Source organism: Adiantum capillus-veneris, chromosome 23, assembly GCF_014529385.1.
Source record: "Adiantum capillus-veneris isolate H3 chromosome 23, ASM1452938v2, whole genome shotgun sequence".
NCBI classification, from domain to species: domain Eukaryota; kingdom Viridiplantae; phylum Streptophyta; class Polypodiopsida; order Polypodiales; family Pteridaceae; genus Adiantum; species Adiantum capillus-veneris.
In genome coordinates, this window is record NC_140953.1 from 42,045,777 (window position 1) to 42,069,809 (window position 24,033).

The 24,033-nt window shown below is 43.2% G+C and overlaps 2 protein-coding genes across 2 annotated transcripts in view; one reads left to right on the plus strand and one right to left on the minus strand.

The window, feature by feature from the left end:
- Positions 1 to 10,110, plus strand: part of RPL15 (ribosomal protein L15) — a 33,722-nt gene extending 23,612 nt beyond the window's left edge. Inside the window, exons 3-5 of the mRNA XM_086497273.1 lie at positions 9,037 to 9,249; positions 9,401 to 9,552; positions 9,688 to 10,110. Of these exons, the coding sequence (XP_086353399.1) occupies positions 9,037 to 9,249; positions 9,401 to 9,552; positions 9,688 to 9,900 (578 nt within the window). The 3' untranslated portion in view covers positions 9,901 to 10,110. The remainder of the gene's footprint in view (positions 1 to 9,036; positions 9,250 to 9,400; positions 9,553 to 9,687) is intronic.
- An 8,036-nt stretch (positions 10,111 to 18,146) lies between these two features.
- The window catches only part of LOC147427703 (coatomer subunit zeta-2-like), a 40,215-nt gene continuing 34,328 nt past the window's right edge, over positions 18,147 to 24,033 (minus strand). Inside the window, exons 5-6 of the mRNA XM_086497162.1 lie at positions 18,948 to 19,032; positions 18,147 to 18,602 (exon numbers count right to left, since the gene is read on the minus strand). Coding sequence (XP_086353288.1) covers positions 18,543 to 18,602; positions 18,948 to 19,032 — 145 coding nt within the window. The 3' untranslated portion in view covers positions 18,147 to 18,542. The remainder of the gene's footprint in view (positions 18,603 to 18,947; positions 19,033 to 24,033) is intronic.

A 24,033-nucleotide genomic window follows, 5' to 3' on the forward strand; every position in this document is an offset into this window, starting at 1 on the left:
AGTCCGATGATCTGTCTTGATTAAAGAATCAGCTCCTAAGAGATAATGTTCCCAAATGGAAAGAGCATGAATTACTGTCATTAGCTCTTTCTCATAAATGGAAGCATGCAACTCTGCATCTCTAAGGTGCCGACTTTCGTAGGCGATGGCGTGACCCTCTTGTTTCAAAACTGCTGCTACACAATCTCCAGATGCATCGCAGTACACCTCGAGAGGTTTGCGAAGATCAGGGATGTTTAGAACAGGTTCGTGACTGAGTAGATACTTAAGCCAATGGAATGGAATTCGCTTCTTAGTCAAATCATGGAGAGGACCAATTGTGGTGGCAAAGGCTCGAATGAATTGCCGATAATAGGAACAAAGGCCGAGAAAACTTCGACGTCATGTACTACAGTTGGTGCAAGCCATTCTACAATTGCTTGAATCTTATCAGGGTCCATTCTCACCTGGTTGTGGGATACGATATGGCCCTAGTTGTGAATTTCTTTTAGAAGGAACTCACTCGTCTTAACATTGACAAATAATTTGTGGTTTCGTAATTGTTCAAACACTAATGCGAGATGCTTGTAGTGTTTTTCTTCCGTCTCTAAGAAAATTAGGATGTCATCGAAGAAAACTCCTATAAATCTTCTATATGAATGGAAGATTCTATCCATCATTCTGTTGAATGTGGCCGGTGCATTAGTGAGTCCAAAAGGCATCACTAAGAATTCATACAACCCGAAGGTCGTTCTGCTCTTCAAGTCTATTCGACTAAAGACACTTGCTTCTTGTAGCTTATCAAGAATGTCATCAATCCGAGGGATTGGGAATCGATTCTTGATTGTGATCTTGTTCAAAGATTTATAATCTATGCTCATACGGAATGTGCCATCCTTTTTCTGTACTAACAAGACATGTGAACAATATGGAGAAGTGCTAAGCCTTATTAGACCCTTCTCCAAAAGGTCATTGACGTGCTGAGGATTTCCTCTTGCTGCATTAGACTAATTCGATAAGGGGGCTGATTTGGAGGAGAACTCCCTGGGATCAAATCGATTGTATGATCCTCAGGTCGAGAAGGTGGGAGTTCATTTGGAAGTTCATCTGCAAAACAATCTTCAAAACTTTCTAGTAACTTAATTCTATTTTTCTCTAAAGAGGAAGAAAGTTGTGAAGCAGACACATCTCTCTCTCTTGCAAAAATTAAGTACGCTGAAACACACTTTTTCATTGCTTTCTTGATTGCAATGTGATTGGCGATGGGAATACGCCAATCACTTGTATCCGCAAGTACAATATATTGCTTTCTTTTATGATCAAAGGATAAAGTTTTTTGAACATAGTCAGGAATAGGATGCATCTTGTAGTGCCAAGGCATTCCCAAGATGACATCACACCCTTCAAGTGAAGGTAGTAAGAAAGACTCTTGATCTTTGTAGTTATCGACCTTTAAATTCAGCCTCCCTATGATTGGAGTAGAAGTGGAATTTTGCTCTTTGAAAGTAGATGTTGCTTGAATAAAACTTTCAAAATGGTTGGGTTGTAAATTGAGATCTTTGGCTAACTTCGTAGAGGTGAAGTTATCCGTACTGCCTGGGTCAAACAGGATAAGGGCCGGCTGATTGTTGATGCTACCCCATGCTTTGAGAAGAGATCTTGCTCTGCCATCCTTGGTTGTATTTCCTTGTACATCTGGGACTGCATTGGAGGAAGGTGGTTGGGGGTAATCACCCTTCATATGTCCAATTTGTCCACACTTGAAGCATCTTCCTTCGCTGATGTAGGTTCTTGGTAGGGCAATCACCCTTCATATGTCCAATTTGGCGACACTTGAAGCATCTCCCTTCGGTGATGTAGGTTCTCAATTGAGTAGGGGAGAGGTATTTCCCTTTCTTGGGTTGATTTGTCTTTGCTTCTACATTGGAGGCGGTTCTTTTCTTTTTTTGAGAAGAAGAAGTAGAAGTAAGTTGTTCATGGAGACCCTTCTGCTTGGCATGATAGGTGCTTTGCTCCATCTTCCTAGGAGTACCCTTGTCATGTATACCATCAGCTATGCGATCTATCTGCAAGTTACCTTGAGGGTAAAGCTTCATAGCCTTCTGCAAGGCTTGATGCAATCCTGCTTCAAACTTGTGCATCTTCTTTGAATCTTCAATCTTCTTGAATGGGGTGACTTTCAGGAGAACATCCCAAAACCTATCCACATAGCATGGAACAGTTTCGTTCTCTGACTGTGAGAGTCGATCCCATTCTTTCTTTACTTCTTCCTTATAGTATGGAGGAAGGAATTGTGCATAGAACTCCTAGAAAGCAGTCCAATCTTGGGGTTTGCGTTTTTTCTAGGATCAGGGTCAGCCACTAACTGCTAGTTGTGCCTTTTAGGTACATACTACATGGCGAAGCTTGGACCTTTCCTTAAAGTTCCCTTCTGCAAATGCAACTTCAAATTGGTGGATGAAAGCCAAAGCTTTGTCATTATCCCGTCGTCCATTGTAGGTGTCAAATTTTACATCTTTGTCACCTGACTTGAATGTTTTCTACTGGTGGTGCTTCTTCTTATGATGCTCCTTCTTTCTATGCTTAGACTCCTTGTGGAACATGTCCTCTAGAGCGCCATTAAAGAAAACCGAGGAGAATCAGGAGGATCCTGCTCTTGAACCTTTGGATTAAACCGCACATGACGTTCTGAAGGTTTCTTCTGTCTCTCGTGCATGCGGGAGGTTCCAATTAAAGGATTTTCCTTTGGTCTTGCGTCTTTGGGTTTTGCGGGATTCTCTCGACCCCATCGGCACTTTCTTCTTCCCTTTCTCAAGGGTATGGAAAATCTTCTAGACTTCTGGATGGGGGAGAGTTTTTTGCAACTCTGTCACCTGTTGTTGAAGGATAGTGAACTCTCTCTCACGTCCTTCCATTTCTGCAGTCTGCCAAGAGTCGTCAATCCCTTAGGAAAGAGAGAGATGACCTTGCTCTGAGACCACTGTCACAAAAATACGGAAGCGTAAACTGACTTTTTCATTGCACTTCAAATACTCGAGAGAATTTGTGTGTGTGTGTGTGAGAGAGAGAGAGAGAGAGAGAGAGAGAGAGAGAGAGAGAGAGAGAGAGCTTACTTCATTGGGGACCAGAAGATGGGTTGGTCCCCCCCATAAAGAGAATATCTTAATTATTAAGGTAGAATCTTTACAAGCACAGGAATGGGGCAAAAGCCCATCTTCTATTCTTTCTTTCCTGCTTCTAATTGAGAGAGTGAGAAAACTACTCTCTGACTATTGAGAGGATTTTCCCTCTCGTGAGATTTTTGAAAGCTCTCGTAAGCGAGAGTCTATCTTCCAAAAACTCCACGGAAGCTCTCATAAATGAAAGTCTACCTCCTGTTAACTGTGTCCCTTTATGCATAATCATTTCTCCAATAAAAACAAGGGAGAAACACGCAAAATGTACGTACACATGCTTGCTGTAATTTTCTGCACATAATCTGGAAATGTTATCGGAGCACGTTTCAATAGAGTCCTTTCTCGCGATGGAATCGCACCAAACTTTGTGTACGCGTAGTGTAGGTAGAGAAGAACTAGATTCTATAAGTACTTTGCTGTAATTTACCCTAATAGAGGTGATTAGGGACTGAAAACAGAGAATTGGCAGCAACTAGGCGTGAAAGAAAGAGAGTTTCCTGCTACTTTTTGCGATGAATTTTCCCCCACAGCAATCTATGATCAAGAGAAACCTTGTTCTAGTTGATGGGAGCTCCAGGACTCCACATACATCACAAGGACTGATTCTCTAGCTTCACTGGAGAGCTCTGGTGCGTAGAGCACGCTTACTATAGGGGGGGTAGGTGCACTGCCAACCTGTGAAGAGAGGGAGGGGGTGCTCCTATATAGCCAGCCAGAAGAGGGGGTGCTAGAGGATGGAGGAGGGTAAGAGAGAGTGAGAGAGTCACTTTGCATTGGTAAGTGTGCCAAGAGGCACACTTACTTAATAACTTAAAACCATTCAACTTTCACATTTAAAAGTTCCTACGCTATTAATGAAACGTGCAAATTAACTCACAACTGCACACTTGGATGCTACTTATGAAAACGTTAGTGCTCTCGGCATTGCTCCGGCATTACCTGTTCGCACTTGTCCTGGCATTTGGTCCGGCACAAACAATAAAAATTAGTTTAATTGACTTATCCTAAGGCCTTAAAAATAATCCAGGCCTTAGGATTACTGTTCTAAGGACCCCATCTCATTCCTGTGCTCGCACTGACGCGCGTAATTTTGTGAGCCCGAAATCTGAGGTTACTATCTATCCCTTATTGAAGACCCGATTTCCCAATCACTAGGGCTTCAAGGTGTTTTCTGCTAGTGTCTCCCTGAGGTGCACTGGCCCAAGTTTGGACGCACCCGAGGCCCTAGAGTTGCTAGTTCTATTCTCATGTGCACACAACTAATTAGATAATTATTTTCTCGTAAATAAATTAACATTGTTACATCCCTCTTGGTTCTAAACAGTTGACCTCAACTGTAGAGCGTTAACATAATTGTGCAAGATGTCTGGATAGTCTTTGTAAATAAATTAATTATTTACAAAGTCTAACATTGTTACACTCCGTAGCCATACGGCCTTATAGCAACATAGCAAGTTGCTCTGTACTCCGCCTGTGTGGAAGATAGCGCAACGGTGGGTTGTCACTTAGTGCTCCATAAAATGGGTCTCAAGCCGAGTGTGAAAACTACTCGTGTAGTAGAGCGTCGAGTATTTGGATTTCCTATTCTTTCCACAACTGATAGACCCAATCCTCCTTGCCTGATATACGAAACCCAGGAGGTTGTTTCACATAAACTTCTTTATCCAAATTACCATTCAGAAAAGCACTTTTGACATCCATCTGGCAGATAGGTCCGCTTGTTAGGCCTGGGAACCAAAGTCCAAGTTTTATTCCGCTCGATAGCATCAAGCTCTGTCTGCATGGTACGCTTCCAACAATCATGTTGGAGTGCTTCCTCCACCGAGGAATGCTCAACTAGTGAAGCGTGAATCTGAGACATGAGTGCAAAGTTCACGAACTCTGTTTCGTCATAAACTTGCCTCTCCTTGAGGCGTGCAAAACGTCGAGTTTGTCTAGGTTTTGGGGAGTCTGGTAACTTCGTGACTCCGAGGAAGAAACCATAGAGTAGAGCCAACCAGGTACTAACTTCTCCTTGCATAAAAAACCTAGGTTCAGTGTAATCCCACCTACAAAATTTGAAAATTACCTCAAAATTTTATATTTGAAGGTGAAAAAAGCTACAAAATTTTGAAAAAATTACTATAATTTGGTGTAAAAACCTTCAAATTTTGTCAATTTACCTCTGTTGTTTCACATATGTAGGTTTGCCAAGTTTTTCGATTTTTTTTTTTTGAGCTTTGGACCGCATCCACTCCAGGAGTACTATCATCCACATCAGAATCGGAATCTGACATGGCATGAGCGGGTGAAGTAACTGGCTGCGGTGTAGAGGGTACAGGGACAGGGATAGGGTTAGGATCAGGCGTAGGAGATGGATGAGGAGGTAGGAAAGGTATAGGCTTGGATGCTGTCCCCTCTGCAGGTGTGCTGAAAAGCTCCATGAAAGTCACATCACGGCTAACTGTGGTGGTCTTGGCGTCAGGATCATAGAGCCTGTATCCATCAGATTCTCGTGAATAGCCCAGGAAGGTGAGCTTCTTCGACTTGAAGTCTAATTTCTGTCGCTTCTCCTTTGGCACATGGACAAAGGCCGGACACCCAAAAACTCGAAAGTGTGAGACCGAGGGCTTGGGCCGGGAGTAAGCCTAATAGGGAATCATGTCTTTCAAAGCATGGGTAGAAGAACGGTTCTGGATGTAAACCATCGTGTTACACCAGTAAATTCGAGGTAAAGAAGCATGTGCTAGCATCGCACGAGCCATCTCCATGATAGTCCGATTCTTCTGCTCAACAACTCCGTTCTGAAAAGGAGTGTAGGGAGTAGTCAGCTGGATGTCCTCTGACTTGCACCAGTGTACAAAGTCCTTTGAGGTGAACTCAGCCCCTCTGTCTAAGCAAATACAGTTGACATGCAAGTCCTCCTCCTTTTCGACCATCATATTCCAATTTCGAATGAAATTGAAAGCTTCCGACTTGAGCTTCAAGAACGAAACCCAGGTGTACCTGCTGAAATCATCCACAAGCACAATAAAAAACTGTGAGCCAAAAAATGAAGGAGTGCTTATCGGGCCACATAGATCAATGTGAACAAGTGCGAGTGGTGCCGAAGCTCTGGTGGATGCCTGTTTCGGAAAGGCAACCCTGTGTTGCTTGCCCATCTGGCAAGCCTTGCATACGCTTGATGAGGAGCGTATCAGTGGGGTCCTAGCAGCTTGCTGAAGTTGCTGGTAGCATAGATGTCCAAATTGTGCATGCCATAGAGAAGAAGACTTCCAGGTTCGAGATAGAAGAGCAGTGAGGCAGTATAGAGATCCGTCGCGCTCACCGCGTTCAAGAACAATACATGTCGTAGAATTAGAAATGGTCACTGTGCCACTCCCTAAGTGTATGTCGACTCCGTGAGAGTCCAAACTCGACAAAGAGAGGAGGTTGAAGGCCATGTCCGGAATTTAAAGTGCCTCCACGAACTGAACTTCCGGTCTAAGATAGAATGGAAGAGGGTAATCTGGCTTGTGCCAGACACTGGAATCTCATGGTTGTCACCCAAAGCGACAGTTTGCCCATGAGTCTCTCTGAGAGAGCTAAACCAAGACTGTTGGGGAATCATGTGAGTGGTAGCTCCACTGTCAACAACCCAAGTATCTGATTGCGATGTAGCAAGAGCGGGGTCCGTCGTCGCGACAAGGGCGGTCCCCACCATCTTGTGAGAGGCTACAACTGCAGTCCAAGCTGTCTGTTTCTCCTTGTTGGCCTCTTCTTGCTTCTTCTTGCATTCTGATTCTTTGTGCCCTTTCTTGTGGCAGTGGTAACATTCAATGTCCTTGTTCTTCTTCTTCTTCTTCTTACCTTTACCTTTCTTGTTGCCTCCTTGAGCTATCAAAGCTCCTTCTACATCAACAACACCTCTGGCTATGAATGCGGAGTGCCCCTCGATCTGTCTGTGGGAATGGAGAATCTTGTCCCAGGTGGGAAAAGAGGTACGTCCAGATGTGAGCAAACTCTGAAAGTAGGGATCAAAGCGTGGGGAAGCTTGAATAGTAAGAGGCTAGCTATGCGTGCCGAGGTGGTGTCGTCTCCAATAGAGAGAAGGTCGTCCCGAAGTTGCCGCATGCGGCGGGTCAACCCATCGAGTGAGTTGAAATGCTTGAACTGGACGTTGTACAAACTCCCGCTCAAGTGTGATTTGTCTGGAAAACGAGGTCTCCTCAAGCTGGTCAAGGATCCGTCTCCACAATGGATGTGCATGCTGCTCTTTGGAAACTTCCTTCGTGATGCGGTCCGAGAGGTTCATCATAAGAAAAGTAAAGACTTCTATGGCCTGATCCACCCACTTGTCGATCTGGTCCAGAGTGGTGGTGGGAAGGGTAGGCTTCGTAGCCGAATGGGTGAAATCATTCAACCATTCCCAGAGTCGATGGTAGGCAATGATTGTGCGGACTCATGTCTTCCACACAGAATAGTTGTGTAAATCCAATTTCTTCTCCTCAGCAAATTGGGTGAGGGCATAATTGTTGGATGTTGCGTTTGCAGATGCCGACGTAGTCGCAGAAGTGGAAGTGTCCATAGTCGTAGAAGACGTCGTGGCCCCTTCTGGGATTGTTCTTGTTGTCCCTTCTGTCTGAGTTGACATGTTGCGTGCTCAAAGAGTAGTCCCGCCCAATAAACGTTGCAAAGGGTGCTGAAAACGCTGCTGTAACAGAGATTTCAGCAATCTTGTACGCCACTTATCAGTACGGGAGCGTCGCAAAGTGTCAGAGGAGGGGGTTCTCACACTTCTCAGCTGTTGAGGCTGAACACATAGAAAAGACAGCAAGTTATCAATGCCAAAGTAGCGCCGATTTTGGGGGATACCTGACGATAGGTGTAGATCTGCAAGTTTCTGGCAGTTGAAGACACTCGAGGCAGGTAAAAACCGCTTCCTGGTGTGTGTATGGGCAGCTTTGTGTAGAAAACGCAGACAGTCTTCAAAAAACGCAAACGACTCCAAAAACGCAAGCAAGATCTGTTGTGATTTCTTGCTAGGGGGGTAGCGCCAACACTTGGGAGTGTAGATCAAGGCTCGCTATGCAAAAACACTAGGCTGCTGTTGTCTGTGATGGAAAGGGCCAGAAATGCTAGCGCTAGCCTCAAGAGATGAGATCGATGAAGATTCTCCACAGTATGGCCATGTGAGTGTGAGTAGCGGAGAGGGTGAGAGCCACGTGCTCCGGAAACGTGGAGAGAGAGAGAGAGAGAGAGAGAGAGAGAGAGAGAGAGAGAGAGAGAGAGAGAGAGAGAACACTATAAACACAAGTGCTCTGCAAATGATGCTTTCAATACACAATGAATGACTACAAGACCCTAACCATTCTATTTATGGAATGTTAGGTTGAGGTAGGGCAAAATGTGTAACTAGTGCAAAAAACATATAAGCCCAAAAATGGCTAGAAAATGTGTGCACCTAGCCAGGCTCAGAAAATGAACGGCCGGACAGGTGCTAAAAGTGTCCGCCCATGCAATCTACGTGGTGTGCGATGGGTGGCCAACCCAACCTGGGACAATCACTAGCTGTACAAAATGGTGAAGCAACGGCAGTGTAACTCTTAACAGTCTATGTGTTTCAGGGAGGGGAGAGGGCTTCACAAGAACAGAGGGGGGATACTGCAAAATTTCCCTTTGGCGGTGCAAACTTTTTACTAAGGGAGGTGGAAGAAAGCCAGGGTAGAGGACAGGCCATTTATTTGAAGTTGTTATTGTGAGATGTCCTTTGTCTCAAGCACTCTGTTTTATGTGGTGTTCCTGTGCAAAAAGATTTGTCCTTACTAATCTAGGGCTGTAGCCAGGGTCGGGGTGGCTGTGGATTTGAAATGAGCATGTACTTTGTCTCAACCAGTCTGTGTTTATGTTGTGATCTGTGCAGAAAGATTTACCCTTACTAACATAGGGCCCCAGCCGGGGTCTCGCAAGAAGGCAATGAGAAAGGGTCGGGGTCATGGTGCTGGCCAGGGTGGCAGCTGTGGGTTTGGAATGAGGGGTCAAAAATCAAGATCAGGACCTGGAGTGCGACCTGGATTTGAAGGAGGTCAAACCCCTTTGTATCGCCGGCTTCCCAAACTTCGGGGTATTGCTGGAGGTAAGTTTTTTCTGAAAGTGCATAGCTACATACATACTATGCACACCATTTATGCACTCACAGACACATGGACTCTCACTCATGGTCGCGCATTTTGAATACCCTAAACCGGTGACTGCAGTAATTGTGGGGATGTTTTTTTTTTTGGCAGGAATGAAAAAAGGGCTTCCAAAATTTGTCACTGTCAACCTTTCAGACATAGCTGTGGCAGATTACAAAGAGGGTGAGGAAGTCTCCTTGGAAACGCTCAAGAGTAAAGGTATATTGAAGCCCACAGGTCGAGATCGACGACTTCGCCTGAAGGTGTGGTGGCACCGTCATGTACTTTTATGTGCACCGGTCTGAGATTTTGTTAAGAACTTCACGATTCACCAGGCTTTCTGTGGCTTAAGAATTCCACAAGAAGTCCTTACTCAATTGTTTTTGGTTTATTTGCAGATACTTGGTGATGGTGAGCTACATGCCAAACTTTCTGTAAAAGCTGGAGCTTTCTCTGGGGTGGCAAAGGAGAAGCTAGAAGCAGCTGGTTGCACTATGATTCCAGTTCCTGGGCCAAAGAAGTGGGTGAAACCATCAGTGGCTAAACATCAAGCCCGAGCAGTCGAGTACTTTGCAAAGAAGTTTGGGTCATCCACATCATCTACATCGTGACCAAGTTCCCTTTTGCTTTTGTAAAGAATATGTGGAAATGCTCACCTTCCTTTCCTCACAAAGAGGAATTTTGTAGGCTACTTTTGCATCTAGTATCCAGCTCCTTTTGACCTCCAGCTATGTGTGATTAGTATTTCTTCCAACCATTCACTATTTGAAGAAGTGACGGGCTGAGAAAGAGAAAAGCACTTCTTACATTGTTTAGCAGAATCACTAGCTTTTAGATGTGTAAGAAATCTAAGTCAGTCAAAGCTGTATCTTGTAAAGCATTGGACTATGTAAAATGGCAAGTGTTTTGCACACCTGCGTGAGAGAGAGAGAGAGAGAGAGAGAGAGAGAGTACTATTAACATTTTCTAGAGGCTGAAGTCTGCTTTTGCACTTTTTGGATATTAAAAAAAAACCTAAGTGCTGAAATAAAACCTCTACAAATTTAAACAAAATAGATTTACATTGGTATGGGGGATGAGGGGGATGGAACTCAATGGTCCCCACCTCCAATTGATGTGCAACTATATGCATAGGAGAGCACAACCATGATAGTGAAAAGACTAGCCAGCTTCATATTGTACCAGACTGGTGCTGTTGTAGCATGTCATGCATAGGTTGGAAGGGAGTGAAAAGTCTACATAGCATAGAGCAAGGTTCGAGAAGGGTGGCTTCATCTGCCTCTGTATGGTTTGCTTGTGATGTACTCTCTAGGCTTAATATTCTGGTGCTATGGGGTGTCTACGGGCTCGAGCAACCTTTGCCTATTGTAGTGTGACTTCTCTTTGAATGTCGGTGGATGGGATTGGGTCTCTGCCATTCTTTGCTGCCACCCCAACCCCAATCTCTAGTTGGTGGGAGTCCTCGAGTTGTCCAATTGTCGCTATAGCACTAAGTGGCATATATGGACAATATATTATGGATGTCGGATGATTCTCTTCTCTAGAATAGTCTTGATGTGATCTTATAATACAATATCTTTGATGGAAGAGGTGGTTTGTATGTGATCCATGTGTTGTAAAACTGCCATATATTTTGGTCAAGAATCCGGTTCCTCACTCTGTGTGAACTTTTCTTGATGCCTCACCCATACCCTACTTTCTTGTTACCAAGTGGGGAAGTTGGATAGTTAGAATAAGAGCCCACCATAAGATCTCATGCTAAAGAAGGTGCCATGCTATTGAGCCTGATAAATACAATGTCTCCTTATGGCATACTACCTAGACACCATGGGTTGTAGGTCCTCTTTCAATGGAGATATATATTCTACATAATTGTGGGATTGTGTGCAAGAAATCACCCAACCAATGTGGCATGATCAACACACTATACCCCTATATAGTCAACCATGAAAGTTGTAGATAGAAATACATGTCGACCAAAAAGCCATCACTAATTTTTTTTGAAATGTGTCCTTCCCAATGTTAGAATTACCCTTGAAGCCAATATGGCAAGCTTCGGTGCATCTTGTCATGTACTCCATGACTCTCCTTGCTACAGTCTCGATAGGGAGTGACCCTAACTCAAGAAGCATGTAAGGTGTTTGAATTTGATATGGGTTAAATTTTGTAACAAAAGCTACTGTTTTCAAGTGGAGACACTGTCAACCCATACCTCAACCTTATACAGAAGTACAGGCACCAAAATGTCAAAAGACTCATTCTTGAGAATCCAACATTTAAGATTTTCTTGTTCACATGTTTTCAAGGCTTTCTACTCGGCTTCAAGATAATACATAGAGAATTTGTGCCATTTGTGGTTTACTGGAATTTCAAAGCCAAGGCACTTCAAACTGTCTACTACTTCAAGTGGTTCTTGATTCTACACAATGCATGGTTTCTCCTTGAGAGTTTTTGGAAGCATAACTTGTTTCTTTTACGCATTCATCATCAATCACTATGTGTTTGCAAGGAAGCTTTGGGTGCATCTTCTTGAGTATGAGTCTTATATCATTTTGCATATATTTACAACATGAGCACACATTACAAACAGAACTTCTTTAGCTTTTCCAAGAACCATGTGCTGCAATTTATCCAAGCATAGCCCAAAGAGTGTTGGCAAAAGTGGGTACCCTTAAATAACATTATTGCTTGAGGAAATTTTGAAAATGTCCTGTCAAGCCTACTCAACATACCACTTTCTTATATATACTTGAAATTGCATGTATGTGTTCTCTTTGTACTTAAGTTCATGCATCTCCAAAGCCTTTCTTGAGTGAGCATATTAAAAGCCTTTTTGAAGCCCCCAAAGCTTCTCTTGAGTGACCATATCAAAAGCCTTTTTTAAGTCCCCAAAGCAAAATAGAAGCCTTTTACTTTCAATCAACTTTCCTTTGTGGGAATTAAAAGGGTAACAAGATGATCAATGGTACTATGATGGATGACTACTTGTTCATGAGTATGTTTTTCATTTTCTTTAGCACACGAACTTAATTTTTCTTGCATTATAGTTCAAATAATTGTGCCATAAGAGATTCAACCATTATAAACCGAGAGTTTGTTGGTTACATTGTTTGTATCTCCTCCTGTACATACATGATTAATCCATTGGTGCTCCAACCATGAGGCATTCCACGTAGTGTAAACTTGAGAAAATTGTACAATTAACTTCTCATGCATGTTCTTTGATAATTTTGGAGAAGTGCATTGTATGCATTTACATGCCTTTGATAAATTGTTGGAATGCAAGCCCATTACATGCTTTCAAGCATTTGACATTTTGTATTAAACCATGTCTTCCTTGAACAATGTTTGTAGACACCTTCAGTATGAAGCATGTGATTTATGGTAAAGCATTCTTTTGCACAACACCCATCGACATTTTTGAAAGCTTCCGATCTTTAAGGTTCATCATGGTGAAGATTTGTCTTTCAAACCATTTGTTCAACCATGGAAGCATATATTAGTTCTTGTATAAAATCAATGCAAATAGATGGTTGCAACTACATGTGTAGTTCCCTCCCCACAAGAAAGTTTAGTACATTCTGTATGATGGTTGGATTTGAGGCTTCATTGTGTATGCTATGCATGTTGTTTTGCAGAAAGAAGCATATAGTCAATCACACTATACCAATGATCTTCTACATACTCCAATTGGTCTAGATAAGATCTACAGATCTCCAATCTTTGTAATTAGCAAAAAATAATCCACCATGCTCCCTCTATCCTCTTAGAGGATGGCAAAATAAGACCCTTTTATCAAAGGTGGCACGGAAGATGCAATGAAGACAAGGTGATTTGGTGGACACCTCGACTTTGATATGGAACACTTGCAACGCCACATACATGAACAAGGCGCATGTGGAGAAGAGAGATCACTAAGGTAGAAAGAGACAACATCTGAGAATAAGAGAGAAAGAGAGAGATCTGGGGAAGACTCTGCATGTTGATAACAAGTTGCTCATACAAGTGACCAAGGGTGGTGGTCCAACATAGAACTGAATAATCCAATGCATAAACCCGAGGTACACTCAATTGTGATTGCTACTAACATTGCCACCAGACCATTGACACGCTCTCCACATGGGCTACCCTAGCCTCTTAAGAAAGCGAGGCTCTAATGCGAAATCTCCAAACAAGAAGACTGATCTGGAGGAAGAAGAAATAGGATCAAGGTTGCCCTATGGTGTGGTTGCCCCTTGGAGAACGTGGGATCTCCTCCTTTTGTATGCTTGCACCAAGATGGAAGTGCTCTGCGTCTTCAAGACCACGGTGCCTCCTAGAATATGCCCTGAGAGTAAAATGCAAGGGTGATCCCCTACTGCCCATCACATCTGCTGGTATGGTACCCCTCATGTTGGTGACTGCAACTGATGGGATGCAAAAGCGCTAGGAGGGGTTGCTAAAAAATGCTAGGAAAACTAGCTTCCAAGTGCCCATATGATCACCTTAGGACCCCCAAGGCCCCCCTTGCACCTCAGGCATGTGCACTCTCTATATACCTCCATAAACCTAGGTCGGCCAGCAGTTCGCCAGCCCTCACGACTTCAAAATTGGGAAAATAGTAGGAATAGATACAAAATTTCCAAAAGGAATTTGGAAAAAAACAAACAAGGTTGGAAAAATTACTCCCAGCCTCTAGGAGCTTAATGGCCATGGAACCAAGCGAAAACCCAAGGCTAAACATGGCTACACCCAACCCGACATGAGAAAACAACCTCACACTGGCTGGGCACATCCACAAAACAACCACCCTCTCTCCCTAACAGTTGTCCCTTGGAGAAACTGGGAACGATTGGACGAATTAATAGAGATGCCTAATACTCCCTGTTAGCTTCTAGAAATGAAGTCGGACCAGGATGCTGGAGTGAGCAATCTGCAATTGTAAAAAGAGGGTTTCTTGGACGAGGATATCTGCTACAGAACTTGGAGGTCAAACAATACACGGTCATAGCATCATAAAACCAGTACCCTCAAAAGATGTTCGTGAAGTACAATTCTCCGGTGAAGGTAAATTAGCTCTAAAAAGAATCTCCTCATCTCAACCGACTCATGAGTAGCACAACTAGCATTTGCAGAAGGTACTACTATTGATAGCTCCAAGAGAAGGCACCAAGAGTGAGGGTAAAGGCATAAACTATTGGTATCCGGATTATTTTCCAACTCTAAAGTGCTCCACCTTGAGGAAAGAGTTGGAAACTTGCATCTAAGGTCATATATATACCAAAATCTCCAAGCTACTACAAGAAGTCCAAAGAATGAGACAACCAAAGCTACTGAGAAATCAACGATCCGATGTTGAAGAACCAAAGAACTGCACCAACCACCATATACAATGATGAATTGTAAATTGTGTCGGAAGAAACTTATTCTGAATCGAGAGTGAGAATTGCAATTGATCTTCATCTATCCAAAACACATCCCAAGAGAATATCACCCCTCTCAGAGCAAATTGGGAACAAACATTCAACAGAAAGGAACACGCATCAATACTAAAAGTGCAACTAATACGGCATGGTCAAGAGACCTTGCGCTGAAGCTTTGCAAGAGAAGAACAAGGTGCTATAAAAAGACACCAAACAGATTGTCAATCATGTTCATTGCACATGGAACCACAAACTGTAAGGAAGTAGTCCCAGAAACCGACTCCCAAGCTAGCACCGCATCCGCCTTTGAAGGGAGAACACTCGAACCATGGATAATTATCAAAACTCTCCAGCAATCTCTACTTGTGTAATTGGATTACTTCGGTAGGTGAATTCGAAAGGAGATATAACTATGGAACCTGGAACTATAAGTGGAAGAATCGAGAAGAACATCTCCTCAACTACAAAGAATGCCATGGCTAACTTGAACTAGTTCCTACTCCGAGAAGGACCACTATCCACCTGTACAAAATAAGATACCAACCTAAGGATAAGGAAAGTAGATATGTCCTGAACGGTAGAGTCTCTAGGGATCAATCTAGAAGACAAAACATAAGAACTACTGCTCAGATGCACTTGGAAGAGCAACTGTCACATCACAAATCCAAAAGACGAAGCAACCACTGAAATGGCTAAAGAGGAACGATACTAACTGCACTATGGGCTAAAAGCACACCACCCAAATCCGCAAGAAATGGTCAAGGAAACCAAGGACGAGCTGGACAGCTCGACTTCAATCTAGAACACCTGCAATGCCACATACATGAACAAGGCATTTGTGGAGAAGAGAGATCACTAAGGTAGAAAGAGACAGGGAATTTGAGAGAGAGAGGTGGAGAAGAGAGACCACTAAGGTAGAAAGAGACAGGAAATTCGCGAGAGAGAGAGAGAGAGAGAGAGAGAGAGAGAGAGAGAGAGAGAGAGAGAGAGAGATTGGAAAGGCTCTTCATGCTGATAACAAGCTGCTCATACAAGTGACCAAGGGTGGTCTAACATAGAATTGACATGCCCAATGGATAGACCCGAGGTACACACAATTGTGACTGCTACTGACACTACCAACTACTCCTGCATACAAGACCAATGATGCAATCTCCACATGGGTTACCCTAGCCTCCTAAGAAAGTGAGGCTCTAGCAAGATCGGGAGGAAGAAGAAAGAGGATCAAGACTGCCCCATGGTGTGGTTGTCGCGTAGAGAACATGGAGCTCCTCTTGTATGCCTACACCAAGATGGAGGTGCTCTGCATTTGCAAGATCGTGGCGCCTCCTAGAATATGCCCTGAGAGACTAAAACGCAACGGTAGGTGATCCCCTGCTGTGCATCACATTTGCTAGCCCAAGGGACGCCCGTGAACCTAGGCCTGTGCACACTCCATCTCCCCTACCCTACCTATATACCTCCATAAGTTTGGGTCGACTAGTTGTCCACCAGCCCCCACGACCTCAAAGCTGGAAAATGGTAGGAATGGGCACAAAATGCCCAAAAGGGCTCTGAAAAAAAACAGAGAAGCGTGGAAAAAATACTCCTAGTTTAACCCCATAACCGAACATGAGAAAACCTCACACTAAACACACAACCACCTCGACTCCCTAACAACTGTCCCTGGGAGAAAGTGGGACAGACTAGACAAATCGAGAGAGATGCCTAAACTCTTAACACCGTTTTTGTCCGTGTCCAATAAAGAACGATCAAGCCTAGTGCCGCACTTCCATCTGCAAGAAAAGAATGCATGATCAATCAATTCCCTATTGTTTAGTGAAGATGTCACACCCCCCCCCCCCCCCCCCCCCCCCCCAAAACACACACACAAGCTACGTGCAAAGACAATGAAATTCGAAGGACAACCACAAAGTACGACAACATACAGAAATCAATCCTCTAGATCTAATCTAGAGGGCACTAGTAAAGACAGCAATCTTAGTGTCAATGAGCCGCTTCGGATCATGAGCCCAAGTGATGAATATTTTATTCTGATTCGAGCAAGTAGCCACACTGGCTGTTGAGATGGATATTTCGAAGAAACAGTGACTATGATGCCTAAAAAGAACACTTGGAACTGCCCATACCAAATGTAGCCATGTGTCTATGCTGGACCTAAAAGATCCTCGGGTGAAGACCTTGTCTGTCAATATCCAATCAAGGTAACAAGAAATGAAACCATCATTGAGGTAGGCTGGACCCTTTGTCAAGGCATTAGATACCAAGACCGACACTTTAGCAACTTAACTCTAGCAACAAACAAGGGTAGAGTTTTGAAAGAGAGAAGGCTACCCTGATTCTCTAAAGTAATTCAGGTTAACTCAAAACTCACTGAACTTTTGGTATTGCATCTTTACTTGAAACAAACATTGTGACCCATCCTCTCTCTAGGAGAGGAAAGCACATCATCATAATAATTATTATCAAGCTAAGGTTGGCAGCTCTACAAGCCAAAAACATTTGACAACCATATTGTACAAACAAAAGGTTCAACCTTTTTTGCTAACTTGAAATGCCCCAGCTTTTTTTTTAATTGACATGGTCAAATTCAACTTGGTTATCACATGCAATTTCTTGCAAAAAAGGCAAGATTTTTACTATGGCCTGCCCATTGCGTTTAAAGTGCACCCCCTAATCCTTTTGAAGGCTTCAACAGATGCAATCCGAATCCTAATAAAACATTAAAATAGACCTATTCCTTGGCTGTTGAATGGCTCTCTCTCTCTCTCCACTGAAGAAGCAACTGTACTTGCCCTTAAATGCCTGGACCTATCCACTTGCCATTGATATGCACTATCAAAACCATTCAACTTAGCTCCCACTCCCTTCAATGCAAGATAGGGCACTGGGGCAATGGAGAAGAATCCAATCCACTCTACACATTATGTTCACTGTAGGTTTTGAGTTTGAGAACCGCACACTTCTAGAGTGCTGAGCTTTTGCTCACTTCTAGATTACTTCCCTCACATTTTCAGCCAGGATCTAGACCTTCATACTTTACTCTCCATTGTGATTCTCATCACCACGACCTTCGAGCATCAAGGGCCCCACACATAGTTCGTCACACGTATTTGTGGTTCCATAGGTCATATTTGACCTTCACAGACAATAATAAAATCTCTCTCTCTCTCTCTCTCTCTCTCTCTCTCTCTCTCTCTCTCACACACACACACACACACACACACACACACACACGCACACATTTCTAAGGAGCTGACATAACACATGATCGAAATGCAATTGGTTTCATCTATCTAATGAAGCATGTGCAGAATGGCAATTGATACCTACAAACATTTGAAGTATCATGAATGAAAAGGTGCTGATATTATCATTTTGTTAGGTGGATAATGCACGATTTGCGATGCACCAATTTGTCCATCACAACAACAGCTGTTGTACAAGAAAACAGATAGCCCAATGCTGTTAGAACTCGTTATTTACTGTCACAACAGCGAGGGGCAAATTTACCAAGCAAAAACCTGCTAGTACAATACCATGCAATGGCAATCTAGTTCCTCTTTTCGCTAGTCTATTTGGAGGTGCCTTTTCCTATAATCATTTACTGACAAAGCCAGTAGAAAAGAGCGCCATCCCAAAAAAAACGACACAGTGCAGAGTGAGGCATGCACGCCAGAGAGAGAGAGAGAGAGAGAGAGAGAGAGCTCCCCATTTTGGTCCTCAAATAAGAAAAAAAAGGGCCGATTGGAGTAGTGTTTTGCCTCATTGAGGTATGTATCAAGAAAAGATCTTATAAAAAAAAGAGACACTGATCCTGCAATTGCCTTCATTGTTAAGTAAAACTCAATTTACTTCAGAAGAGATCTTGCAAGATGCTCCCTAGCTGTGGCAAGAGCTTGTGTGAGAGTCTGCAAACAACAAAGAAATTCCTAAATCTACATTCCACCAGAAAAGAGGCAAAATAAGCATTAAAAGTTGCAGATATGTTTGCAATACAGAACAAGAATGTGAAGAGGGTTAACTTGCTCCTCAAGGTTGAGAATTCACAGATGCACCTAGACATGCACATAAACTAAGACGTGGTTGTACTTGATTTCATTATTAAACTTCCTAGATCTCCTTTGAAATGGATGGCGTGAGTTTATTGAAGTTCGAGAGGTTGCAACATTAGCAGCACATTGACCATTCATGTCGACTAAGTTTGTCTAATGGTTGTAATTGCTTGCAATGTAAGGGGGTAAAAAAATGCATACCTGTTCAGAGAGAGGAACGTCTGCATCTGCACCCCGCATTGCCACCTTGGCAGCTATAACATTTGCTTCCGTTTCCAAAATAATCCTACACTCCAAAGAAACGAGTCAACCAGAGAAACAAGAAAGACAATTATGCTTCTTTCTTAAAGATAAGCTGCTGCTCGCCTCCATTCGAATACCTGCCCCTCACCATCGATAATCTGGATGCTCTCACAGACAGCATTCCCTCCCACCCCCTCCCCCCCCCCCCCTCTCTTCTCCTTTTGGATGCCTGCAACGGTTTTGTTGCTTTCCTTCTGATTTTGCTAGACAGGTTTGTTTCATTGTTTTTGTTTGTTTGCTTGCTTCTAAGTTGTGTGTCAGCGTGACAGTGCCAGTTTTTCTTTTTTGCGTAAGACACGTTTTCGTCACCACTCCAAAACCCCAAAACAAACAACCAAAACCTTAAAATCTTGATTTTGGCAACAGCTTCCTTTGTGATGGTCACAATTTGGGCACGGCCCAACAAACCAAAGAATAGACTTTAATTTTGTCACACACAAAATCAATCCTTGTTTTTTCTCCCCAAACACCCTACGCAATATGCTCTCTCTCTCTCTCTCTCTCTCTCTCTCTCTCTCTCTCTCTCTCTCTCTCTCTCTCTCTCTCTCTGTATGTATGTATACATACACACACACACACACACACATATATATATATATATATATATATATATTTATTTATTGAGTTATTTATATATATCATCATGTATACCTAGAAGAATCATGAATCAGATTCGCCCCTAAAAGAAAGTGTAAGGTATAGACCCATGGTAGTAACCCACAAGACAATATATCCATCATGCATAGTATTGACCAAATACCACGACATCCCCGCTAATGTCGTTAGTGCCCAATAGTGGATGTAGAACTAGGTACTAACATATGCTCCCAAACACAACATACACACCACACCCACACGAGGAAACATCAATACTAAGTTCAGCGTTCTCAGTTTTTGTCATGACTGGTGGGTGTTTGTAAGGAGCTGGGGGGCGGGGTTTGATGGGTGTGGTGCTAGAGGGTTGGTGGGTAGATTTTTTCCCTCACCTTCGGCTTTGCCTACTCCATGCTCATGGTTTTGTAGGTTGAAGAGTGCCATAGCCTGTTGATTGTTGTAAAGGGTGGCTTAAGGCTCTCTCCCTCCCTGAGTCTTCTTCGATGCAGAGTGGTTATGAGGTGGTGATGCACCCTATGTCAGAGACCGCCTACTTCTTTGTCTCTAATTTTTTATGTATCACCTTTCTTTTGTGACTCTACATCATTGGTGGTTTTTTCCCTATGGTTTGGTATTGTTGTATCCTAGGGTTTTTTCCACTACCAATTATGGCGGTTGCAATGCCTACAGGCTTATGTATTGCCTGCTTGCTTTCGTAATTTGCTATTGTCTTAGCAAAAACCGAAGCCCTCTCTCTCTCTCTCTCTCTCTCTCTCTCTCTCTCTCTCTCTCTCTCTCTCTCTCTCTCTCTCTCTCTCACACACACACACACACACACACACACACAGAGTTCTCCAATGGTGGCTCTAGTATCTCCCAGGAGCAGATTAGGGAGTGAGGGATGTCTTGTGGCTTTGCCCGGCCGTATCTGAGGTAGATGCAATTTAAAGGTTCCCCTTCCTCTACCTTGACCTAGACAAGTGTGACATGAAATGTTTCGAGGTTTCGTGCATTTCGGGGTTTCGAGGTTTCTAAAACGTTTCGTTTTGGAGCTCAAAGAAAGCGAAACACACATTTCGTTTTACATGTATGCACCTATAATTATACATTGAATTTTCATACAAATTTACCTGTCAAGACATGTGAAATACCAAAATCTAGATGTGAGACTTGAGTCACGAGTAACAAGGTATCAATTTTTTGAGGCTGCCTTTGTGCATGACTTAAAAAATCCCCAAACGGGTGGTTTATGGGTCAACAAGTCAAAAGGGAGCGCAAAAAAAGAAATCAAGTCCTTCCGCTGAAACATTTCGGTCATTTCGCCGTTTCAGAGGGCCGGAACGCGTTTTTATGTCACTATGACCTACCCTTGTCGCATGCCAAAATTCTCTCACACGATGAAGAGGAGTGATAATTCTGATGGCTACTCAGTTCATGATGAAGAAGTACGACCTGAGGTAGCACCCAACGGTGGAGAACCACCCGTCAACTAGGAGTGGGGAGATTGGTCCAGTTCTACTCCGGCATAGATGATCAACCAATCAAGATTAACCTACCTTCCCTACCTTTCCCTAAGGTCGACAATTGAATGGCGACAACTATGCCATTTGGAAAGCGACCATGGTGGCGGTCTTCGACTCTTATGAGCTTGGGGGCTTTGTTTCGAGCAACTTTCAAAAGACGAAGGATCCTCCGAGAGTGAAGTTATAGGAGCATGTCAATGCTTAAATCCGATCTTTCATTATCCTCAATAGTACACCATCTATTATCAGTCACATCTAATTGATGAAGGATGCAAAGTTCATTTGGGATCGGCTGTCTTCACTATATGATCAAGTCTCTCCAATGAAGCGGATAGCCTTAGAGGTGCAGTTCAAGACCTTTGATGCGAAGCACTCATCCATAGGAATCACATCAACAAGATGCAAGAGCTTCAACAGGAGTATCTCCTATTGGAGCTCCTGCATCTTGTTGATATGATCCCTCATGGCCATGTCCTTTAAATTGATAAGCTTTTCCATGTGAAGATTCTAGAGGACATGGCCATCCAACTTTTGGCCCAAGCACCTCCTGAGTATTACCAATTTCTATTCTTCGTCCATTACGAGTGGCAAGCTGAATACTATTTGGGACGAGATTGTTCCAATGGTGTTGGACCAAGAGGAGCGGTTCAATAGGGGGAAGAAGCCAGGCTCCAAAGCCTTGGCTAGTTCTTTCAACAACAAGAAGAAGAATCACAAAGGTAAGAAGAAAAGAAACAATAATTCAAAGAAGAGTGATGCTCAAAAGGATGCCTTGAAGGAGGATCGGCATTGCAATCATTGTGGTCATTATTGGTGCAAACGACGACTTAGAGGAGCAGGTGTATCTGGAGCAACTTCCTGGGTTCTTGGATCCAAATTTCGATGACATGGCTTGTAGGTTGTGGAAGGCTCTCTATGGCCGCATGAAGCAAGCCCCTTAAGCATGGTACCAAAAGATGCCCTCTTTCTTCCTAGGACACCTCTTTCAACGTTCCTCTGCAGACCCAGGTTTGTATATTTACAGTGAGGGAGGTGTGATGACTCTTGTTATCCTCTGTATATTTAGAGTGAGGGAGGTGTGATGACTCTTGTTATCCTCTATGTAGACGATCTTGTGATCACAAGTAGCCAGCTTTCAATGAGTTCACATTTGTTAGTATTTATTAGCCATTTATGGGGTCATGGGTTTTTGAAACGGAAGGGCACCACATGCCAACACAAAAGAACAGACTAAACAACTTCAAGCACTTCAAATAACAACTGAATTGAAAGAGATGCATGACACGAGACGTGGAGTGGCAGAGTTCCACCCCAAGAGAGAAAATCTTGGGGCGCCCCTGTTGGTATTTCTTTATATTGCTTGAACTTAGTGCAACGGCTACGCCACATATCTGCACCCTCACTCGGAAGAATGCCAAATAGAGAGCCATGGCCCTTGGCCTGAAAAGCAATACATGAAAAACATCCTCCTAAAAGGATCTGGTCCCAAAAGCTGGAAATCCGTACAACCTGCTACGTCAATAACCATCAGCGCCAAACGTGGATTGTCGCACTGCCTGCACGTCATCTGTCAACGCAAAACACAGGGCGTTCGTACAGCTTTCCACCATGATTCACGGGATGTCCGTACAGTTTGTCAATGTGAGCAATTACGCTACCCAAATATTTTTGAGTATGTGTGTGAGCTGCTTTATATTATTTTTAAGGCCCTAGGCACTTGGGACCAATCAGACGGGGTCCATAAGTTGATAAAAACTTCTTTAGTCATTTGGGAAGTCTTTTTGAATGCTTGGCCCACTTGGCGAGAAATTGCAAGTTAGTGGGAACTTCTGCTTCTTCTCTTGCTTCTAGGTTTTAGGCCCCTGGACTGGAATTTGCAAGTCAGTTCGGGTCCTCAATGGCTTGACACGTCGACAGTTTGTGACATCCCTCGTCCATGATTACCGTGTATCTCCAAACAACTCAAGTTAAAAGTTAGCTCAAAGATTTCCGAGGGTCATTTCGAGGGACAAGTTTTCTCATTCCAAATCAAAGCTCTTGATATTCCGGCGTAGCAAAATTAGCCATCACACCCTAACTGCACTAAAATTACATACCCAAGCATTCTCAGCCAATTAGGAATATTTAGTACATATGCATGTTACAAGATATAGAAACATACATTCGCCGATGTACATTCCCCTGCAAATAACCTAAAGAGGTCCGTGACATGAGATATAGAGGCCTTTTACAACCAAACGCTCCCCAGACTGCAACTTGCGTCGCTTGGAGGTGTTGAGAGAACCACTGCTCAGACTGCTTAATGCTCCCCCCGTAAATAACCATCCAGGTTCAGGCTATGAGTAAAAATAGTATTTTCACACATTCAATACTCCCCCCACAAATAACCACAAGGGTCCGGGCCATGAGTATGGGCAAGCATTCTGAAACATCAATTCTCGCCAATACTTCTCCCGAGAGTAAATCACCAATCATTGAAACTAGTATTAAATCCAGAGTCAAACAATTCAAATCAGCACCAAGACACGTTTAAAGCAAATACAATCTATTTCAAACAAATTTCAAACAATACTTTCTCAAAGTTCAAAAAGGTATTAAATACAAAGCAATAAGAAAAAATTTCATTCTGCTTTTTGTTCGGACGACCGAACTTTGAGGACAACTGGCTTGTCCTTTTGCATCAAGGTAATCGTACGATTCGAATCTGGTGTGTCACGTCATTCTTGTCATGCCAAGGCATGCCCAAGAGAACGTCGCAATTGCCCAATTTCATGATGTGGAAATCACCTTTTCCATGATATTCTTGGATAGTCACTAAAAGAGCACCAATGAGCGGTACCACCTTCTGTGTCATGTGCACATCTAAC